The 8,716-nt window shown below is 42.5% G+C and overlaps 2 protein-coding genes across 5 annotated transcripts in view; one reads left to right on the top strand and one right to left on the bottom strand.

Annotated features, from left to right (window-relative positions):
• LOC132214241 (histone lysine acetyltransferase CREBBP-like) overlaps window positions 1-8,716 on the bottom strand; it is a 390,706-nt gene that overhangs the window by 142,804 nt on the left and 239,186 nt on the right. The gene's annotated exons all lie outside the window — the stretch shown is intronic.
• On the top strand, window positions 48-6,436 carry BLOC1S2 (biogenesis of lysosomal organelles complex 1 subunit 2). Of its 4 annotated transcripts, XR_009448238.1 has the most exons (6): window positions 210-435; window positions 544-660; window positions 3,485-3,604; window positions 4,265-4,369; window positions 4,940-5,018; window positions 5,978-6,436. XR_009448238.1 is itself a non-coding variant. In XM_059661111.1 (5 exons), exons 1-5 carry the CDS (start codon window positions 91-93, stop codon window positions 6,007-6,009), a joined length of 477 nt encoding a protein of 158 aa, XP_059517094.1. In that variant the 5' UTR covers window positions 48-90; the 3' UTR covers window positions 6,010-6,436. The 4 variants fall into 4 exon arrangements, 3 of the variants coding, with proteins under 3 accessions (XP_059517094.1, XP_059517093.1, XP_059517092.1); XM_059661111.1 differs by lacking the exons at window positions 210-435; window positions 4,940-5,018 and adding an exon at window positions 48-193; XM_059661109.1 differs by lacking the exon at window positions 4,940-5,018 and having other exon boundaries at window positions 217-435.

Here is an 8,716-nt window from a genome sequence, read left to right as displayed (position 1 = left end):
TTGCGCGGCAAGACCTCGCGAAGAGAGGGCAGGGCGAACCCAGGGCGAACCCAGGGCGAACTCAGGGCGAACTCAGGGCTCCCGGTGCGCATGCGCAGGCACGCCCCAACCGGAAGCGGCGCGGGGCCCAGCATGGCGGCGGCGGCGGCGCCCGAAAGTGTCCCTGCGAGCCAACGAGAGGAGCCGGTTAGAGGTCCGCCGAGTGGAGGGGGATGAAGTGTCCGGAGGGAGGCCTGGGAATGTGGGCTGGGCCCGGATGCCGGGGTCACCTGGCAGGAGCGGGCGGGTCGGAGGGGCGGACCCGTGTGTGCAGGCGTGTCCTGTGCGCGGTCGGGGCGAGTGAGATGGTACCGGCGGAGGCGGTGGGCGCTGAAGCCGGGCGAGGGAGCAGAGTTGAAGTGTCAGGGCGGCCCGGACGGAGCGAGGGGCCTGAAAGTACGGCTCATGGGGAATTTAGCCGACTCGATTGAATGAGGGCCGGTGGAGGGACGCGGGAGCGGATGCCGGGGCTGGATGGGGACCGGCCGTTCTCCTTTGATCCAGACGATGCCGCGGTGGAGACGGCGGAGGAGGCCAAGGAGCCTGCGGAGGCTGACATCACTGAGCTCTGCCGGGACATGTTCTCCAAGATGGCAACTTACCTGACTGGGGAACTGACAGGTGAGGCGGGGCACCCCTCGCCGGAGCTGCGGTTCATCGTGCGGGGGACCTGGCAGGGGCTTCCGCAGCCTCGGGCTGCGCCCCCCTCTCCCGAACCCCACCTGCCAGAAACATGCCTGTTGGAAGTTTGTCGCCGTCATGAATGGGAAGGAAAGAGGTTCATTCCTTCCCTGGAGAAATTCACGAACTGCCTTCAAAAACACATAAGAAGCCCGGCCGGTGTTGCTCAGTGGATAGAGCGTTGGCCTGTGGACTGAAGGGTCCCAGGTTCCGTTCCCGGTCAGGGGGTCAGGTTGCAGGCTCGATCCCCAGTAGGGGGCGTGCAGGAGGCAGCCGGTCCATGATTCTCTCTCCCTCTCCCTCTCTGAAGTCAATAAAAAAATATATATTTTTAAAAACCACACACACATAAAAATACTTAATACAACTCCACAGGCCTCCGTATTGCAGACTAACGCTGAGAAAACAAAAAAGAATCAAGAAGTGCCTCCTTGGCGGAAGGGCATTTTGAGCAGGTTGTGAAGGGAATGATTGGCCCAAAAGGAGGGAAACAACCAGTGCGTGTGTGTGTGTGTGTGTGTGTGTGTGTGTGTGTGTATAAGTGAGTAATGTGTTTGGTTAAAACAGTTGTATTTATTGGGGCAGAGAGAAAAGGGGAATGGGGAGTGACCTGCAGATTTAGGGACCTGTTAGGTTGGTCAGAGGATTTGGTGACACCCCTTGGATGATTAAGGTTTTGGTTCCTGGTATATTTCCAGATGAACACATGATCTGTGTGCTGAGGAGGGTCCAAAAGGTGAAGTCTGGCCCAGTGTGACGGAGTGACTGTAAAAGGAATGGAAAGGAAGGCATGGGTGCAAGAACATTATAGAGGTGGGATTTGTAGAACTTGTTAAGGTGGGTGTTGAGAGATTGGGAGCAGCACAAGATGGATGTACTAGTATTTGAGCTATTAAGCCTGGGTGGCACCATCAACCAAAATAGGGAAGTTGGAAAGAGGAACTACACTTAATGTGAAAATAATATTTTCAGTTTGGGCTTGGCTGATTTTAGATATTACCAGGACACTCAGTTGACTACTATTAAGACACTCAGGTGACTTGAACACATGAGTCCAGATCTCAAAGAATGGTCAGAGTAGAAGAAACAGATTTTATTATGGGGGAGGGGGGGCACCTGCATAGTGCTGTGAGCTGAGGCTGTGCAGGATGAGATTGGCAAGGAAGAGCTTGGAGGTAGATCAGAGCACCTTGACTAAAATCTCAGGGAATGCCGGCATAGGGCAGTTAATTTGCTTTTAATAACAGTATTTTAAGTACCTAGTTTTCAGATGATTGATTAAATTTTTTTAAATTTAAAATATATATTGATTTCAGAGAGGAAGGGAGAGGGAGAGAGAGAGAGAGAGAGAGAAGCATGATGAGAGAGGGAATCATTGATCGGCCGCCCCCTGCACACCCCCTGCTGCAACCCCGGCATGTGCCCTTGGCCAGAATCAAACCTGGGACCCTTCAGTCAGCAGGCTGACGCTCTATCCACTGAGCCAAACCGGCTAGGGCTGATTGATTAATTTTAAGCAGATTGTAATTTCTCCCGATTGTCATTTTTACTTGCATAAATACTTTTTTGAGTTTGAAAGGAAATACCATGGGAATGTGCCACCCATGTAAGCGTCAGTTATGTGTCACAGTTGAGAAAAGTTGAGAACTGACCGTTAAGGAGGTTGGTTTAAAAAGGATCTGGCATAGAAACCAGAACAGTTAGGAGGAGATTTAAAAATCATTGTAATAAAGTATACAATTCTATAGCAGCCAAGGGAGAATTTCCTGAAGAGAGGGAGAGCATAGTGTCAGACACTATAGAGAGGTTCAGGAGAATTAGAACTATGAATTTCATGGTTAGGAGACTTTGGGGCATGTAATTTCCCAGGATGGGTAGGGGCAGAGGCCAGACTGCAGGGGTTCACATGAGTGAATGGTGAGGACGAGGAAGCAGTGAGTGTAAACTATTCTTTCAAAAGAGTTAGCAGTGAAGCTCCTTTGCTTTCTTGAGCAAATGAGTGCTTTTGGGCTGGAGAAAACCTGGATATATTTCTAATAGAGAGGAAGATCCAGGATGGAAAGAGTTTGGAAATATAAGAGAAAGGAGATGATTGAAGAGAGGCCCTGAAGAGAGAGAAGAGTTGGGGATCAAGAACACAGCAGGTGGAGTTGTCTTGGCAGGAATAAAGCACTTGTACCTCTTGGGAAGATATTAAGGTACAGAGAAATTTCTAAGTGAGGCAAAAAGGCTGAGGCAGCTTGAGAAAATTGGAGTAGAAGCCATGTGCTTTGAGTAGGGATGGGGCAAAGAATTGAGAATATGAGAAGCAGTCAAATGGTTTGGAAAAGTCAGTGCATAAAATGCAGTGTAGAATCATCACATAGTAATAAGTGAGTTACTAAGAAGTGGTAAGGTCCTAGTTGACTGTATATACAAATAATATTTATGGTGCAGTTCCCCAGTTTACATGTTTTCACACTGTAGAAATACCAAGTCTATTTCACTTCCCTTTTCTTAGGACATACGTTTATCATATCCCTTTCTAACCCAGATCCTGAAGTTTATGGATCTTATTTGGTTTAAATAATTTGCTGATTGTTGCCTGAGTTTCTACTTAGACATTTAGAGTACACAGGCTGAGTATAAATGTCATAGGTCAAAAGTGGCTTGCTCCTTTGACATTCCCTAGATCCTGCCTTGAACTACCGTTTGGCCTCTAATTCCACATTCCAATTATCCAAGACAAATATTAAAGGCATTATATCTTCTGTTTGTTTTAAAGCCACCAGCGAAGACTATAAGCTCCTGGAAAATATGAATAAATTAACCAGCCTGAAGTATCTTGAAATGAAAGATATTGCTATAAACATTAGTAGAAACTTAAAGGACTTAAACCAGAAGTGTAAGTAATAATTTTTATAATTACACCTTTGTAATAAATGTTCTGTTATGATTGGGGCCATGGAGAAGGAGATGGAACATGGCCTCTGTACTCAGGGAGCTCATTTTCTAAGTGAATTACAAAGTTAAAGTGCATTTCTTCCATTCTGAGGAGCAGCATGTTTTGGTGGTATGGTTATTTCTGCTTCTGAATCTTGATTTGATCAGTTTATACCTGAAAAGTGATGGGGAAAAGAAAGGGTGGCCAGATTCTGATTTAACAATGAAATCCATAAAGGATTACTCTTATGAACAGAAAACCAGAATATCTATAAATGGAAAATGCTCATTTAGACTGGTAGACTATATTTTTTCCATTAGCTTATATTTGTGTTCCCTGTCTCTTTCCTGGTCTGGGAGTACCCAAGATATGGAATCTGTAATGGAAAGATTGCTTATAGAATAAGGAATTTAAGAGACAAAGTTAATGGATGAGAGAGACTTGTTTTGTCTAGGTCACAGTCATGCCTGATCAGCTAGTTACTGTCTTCTAAAGCGTTTGTCATCCCACCTTGTGTGTCTTAGGCAGAGCTGGAGAGACACTAGCACTCTTACCTTTTCACTCCTTTCTATTCCACTTGTTGAAGCCATGGAAACATGTGGCCTGTCTTTGTTTTCAAAGATGCTGAACTACAGCCTTATCTGGATCAAATCAATGTAATTGAGGAGCAAGTAGCAGCTCTTGAACAGGCAGCCTACAAATTGGATGCATATTCCAAAAAACTGGGTGGGTAACCCTTTTTATTTCTGTTTTGCTTAATAAGAGTACCTGCTGTTATGACCTTAGTTAATGATAGTTAATACTGATGAGGTGCTTACAATGATCTTTTTTTCTTTGTAATGCTTACCCGAGGATATGTTGAGAGGGAGGGAGGGAGGGAAGGAGAGAGGGAGAAGGAGAGGGAGAAGGAGAGGGAGAAGGAGAGGGAGAGGGAGAGGGAGAGAGAGAGAGAAACATCGATATGAGAGAGAACATTGATCAGTTACCTCCCATAGGTGCCCTGACTGAGGATTGAACCTGCAACTGACATATGTGCTCTGACTGGGAATCAAACCTGTCACCTTTTGGTGCACAGGATAACTCTCCAACCAACTGAGCCATCTGGGCAGGGCTACAATGATTTATTTTAATCTTCACAAACACCTAGTGAGAATAATTTCTTAGTAGTACTAGTAATTAACATTTTCTGGGTATTTGATATATCAGGAACTGTTCTTAGTGCTTTACATATATTATGTTTTTTATCCTCTCAATAACCTATGAGATAAGTACATGATTTTTATCCTTATTTCATAGAGGAGGAAACTGGTTGAAGAGGATAAATAGCTTATAAGGATACAAAGCTAGTATGTGGAAGAGCTGTATTCCAAACCAGGTCTGATTGATTACAAAGCTCAAGCTCTTAATTGTGGTTCAGCAGGCTAGAGCTAGAGCATCTTTAATAATGTAGATACATATGTCTTAATAAACAGGATAGTTATGCAAGGGTTTTCTTCAATAATTACTTTTTCTTTAAGGAGGAAACAGTACTTTTAGTGTTGATGGCTTACTAACTGTTTCTGGCTCTTATAACCATGACTAAAAATAACAAAGTTGTTTTTATCCTAGATATAATTTACAGATTATTTTATTTTTATCAGAAACAATTGTTGACTACTTCGAGAGAGTAGTTTGTAGCAGACTGAGATTTGATGTGGGTGGTGATTCACAGTTTCATTGTATAAAATTTTCTGAATGGTGACCTTGAACCTAACTATATAGGTGGCATTGTACTAAGGTGCTTTTAAAGTTTTAAAGACAAAGGGAATCCACTCCATTAAAAAGCCTATTTGATGGTCTTTTAAATCTTTGTATCTTTCAAAATTGCTTTCTGGGGATAAGACAATAAAAGGTAAAACATACATTTATACTTCCTGAGAGTTCCAGTCTGGCTCCCAGAGGGTGCCTGGCACAGTGCCTGGAGAGGCAATTTCCTACGCTCCTAGTGGCTCAAGTGCCCGTAGATCTGCTTACTCCCTGTGGAGCCACCTGAGCAGGTGCTGTTGACAGGGTTAGAACATAGTGAACTTGTGTCGGGTTCTTTATTCTGTGTGTGTGTTTGACTTTTTACCTTAAGCTGTGCCTATCAATAAAATTTAGATAGATATTCAAATATCTGTCCTTAGCTGATATGGTAGTTAGCATTTATGGTGTGCCTACAATTTGGACAGCTGATGAGATTGGGGCTAGTAAATTTTTTTAAAATGTAATAAACATTTTTGAACTTGCTAGGAAATACTAATGAAGAAGTATCTTTGTAAGAGCCAGTTTTAAATATAACTCTCACCCTCGCAGAAGCCAAGTACAAGAAGCTGGAGAAGCGATGAAAAACTTATTCCTGTGGAACAAAGTCTTTTTTTAATGTGGAAGAATGAGACCTGAATCCTGAGGCTGATGAATTGTCACAACTCCTCAAAAGGAAACCATGCTGGCCGTCCCAGAAACATCCCGCCATTGGAGTAAACTGGAGAACCGTGGCTACTCCTGAATTTCTCTTGGGGCAGCATCCCTCAGAAACGCACACTTATCACCCCCTACCTTTTACTTGAATGTTTAATTATCCATTTAGGACACCAAGTCTCTCAAAGTTCAGGATAAACCTGGGCTTTTCAGTCGAATCAAATGAGAGGGCTTATTTTCTAAGTGGCTGGATTTTGAGTTACTGTGTAAATGGTTTTTTTTTTTTTTTTATTGAGCTAATGTATTGCTAACAAGAATCTAAATTTAAAAAGGAAAATAAAACAAACTTCTTCAGTTTCTCATCTTGTGTAATTTACTTTTCTGTAAAAGTAAATAATAATAAATAAAAAAATCTTAAAATAATTTTAGGCCGAGTCTTTTAGACTGAGCAGAAACGGTGAAAGGAAGTGTTGTGATAGTTTGGTGTATATCATGGGCCCTTCTGTCTCTTCTTTGTGTGAATCAGATGTCTCAGGATGGATGACATCTTGACATGTATTCCCCTTTGGAAATGTGATAAAGACAAAGACAGAATGTGTATGCGTATGTATGTATGAGGTGGGGGTGGGGCAGGTGGGGCTGCCACTCATAAAAAAAAGCATTTTATAAAATATGTTCCTACTTTTGTTTGCAGGATGAGGGGGGCTCCTGGGGACCTGATCATCTTCCTCCCAGACCAAGGACATCAGTAGGTGGATAATATGACTGACCAGTGTAGTTTAGAAGACAGGCAAGCTTATCCATAGTTGGGTGTTAGCTAGGAAGGTGGGTGAGGTCCTCAATTCCATCTCCCAAACAGTTCTTAACTTTGTTTCCATCATTTCCCACTATCTGTGTTCCAGACCACCACTGTTTATACTCTGCTCCTCTGGACTATTTCTTTTATTCTGCTCTAATCTTAATTATTCCCTGTCTTCTAACTTCAGGCTTAGTTTACTCTTTTTCTAGTTCCTTTGAGGTGTAATGTTAGGTTGTTTATTTGAGATAGTGTCTCTTAATAAAGACATTTATAGCTATAAACTTTCCTCTTAGAACTGCTTTTGCTACATCCATAAGTTTTGGTATGTTGTGTTCCCATTTTCATTTGTCTCAAGATATTCTTTTATATTCCTTTTGATTTCTTTTTTTGGTCCATTGGTTGTTTAGGAGTGTGTTGCTTAATTTCTACATATTCATCAATTTTCTAATTTTCCTCCTGTTACGTTTCACACCTTTGTGGTTGGAAAGATACTTGATATAATTTCTGTCTTCTTGAATTTGTTGGAACTTGTTTTGTGCCCTAACCTATTCTGGAGAATGTTCCAAGTGCACTTGGGAAGAATGAGTATTCTAAAGCCAAACTTGGCATGCATACAAGGCTCCTGTTTTTTTGTGCTTTTTCCTTTTTTTAAATTTCATATTTTGTTTCACTTACATTGTGTTTAACTATCTTGATCCACCTTCATTCCCATGGATGAGTTTTCTTTTCATAAACTTTCTACTTTAGAATATAGTTTTAGATTTGCAAAAAAGTTTTGAAGATATTGCAGAATTCCATGGATGCGTTTTCATTTCTTACTGTTGTTTCCTTTCTGAAATTATTATCCGTCCATGTTTGGCAAACTTCTACTCTTCTTCAAAATTCAGTCGATCTCCATTCCTGGGCCGTGCTGCATTACCCCGAAGTGGAAAAACACATGCTTAGTTTGCCAGCGAAGCTGGGGCATCAATATTTATGAGGCAGGGAACTTGATATTGCCCCAAAAAGCATTGCAGAAATTGTGAGGAAAACCAGAACTTTGTTGTTCTTCCTTAAACTTACTTTACGTTATAGTTAATTTTGAATTGTTTGGCTGCCCCTTGATGAGTTTTCCATGTCCTTCAATTGTCAGGATCTCTCTGAACTTTGTTTCCATTTCTTTAAACATTGCTATCTCCTACCAACTGGCCTGAACTCTCCAAAAAAGTCAATGCCATGAAAAACAAAACCCAAAATGTAGGTGGGCTATGGGAGATTAAAGGAGATTGAATGTAAGTGTGAAACTTGATTGGATCCCGACTGAAAACAAATAAAGGTATAAAATAAATTGTGTGTGTGTGGCGGGGGGGGGGGGGGGGGGCGGGCGGGCGGGGGGAGCGTGGGGGACAAATGAAGAACTTTAAATATGGATGTACTAGGTGATATTGAGTTAATGTTAATTTTCTTAGGTGTTAATGGTGTTATGGGTATGTAGGAGAATGGTCCTTATTCTTGGGAAATGCATGCAGAGGTCTTCTTGATGTCTGGAATTTACTTTCAGATGATTCAGTGAGAATAAAAGTGATTGTGCGCTTTGAAGGCGATGGCCATTCTTTCAATTTTTCAAAAGGTTCGAAACCTATGAAAAGCGGGTGTGGAGGGAGCGTCTTGCTCTCTAGCGTGACATGGTTAGGTTAGGGCCCAACATTGTGCTGGGAACTTTCTAGCAGCTCAGACACTTACTCCAATTGCCCGGAAATAGAAAATCACAGTGGGATTCCTTGATGCTCTTTCCCCTTTCTCCTCTTTACTCGCTCAATTCCTCCTTGAGGACAATGCACCTGCAAGAGGCTTCT

The sequence above is a fragment of the Myotis daubentonii genome, chromosome 13 (assembly GCF_963259705.1).
Source record: "Myotis daubentonii chromosome 13, mMyoDau2.1, whole genome shotgun sequence".
Lineage (NCBI taxonomy): Eukaryota > Metazoa > Chordata > Mammalia > Chiroptera > Vespertilionidae > Myotis > Myotis daubentonii.
Note: the sequence above shows the minus strand (reverse complement) of the source record. Positions and strands in the feature narration are given on the sequence as shown.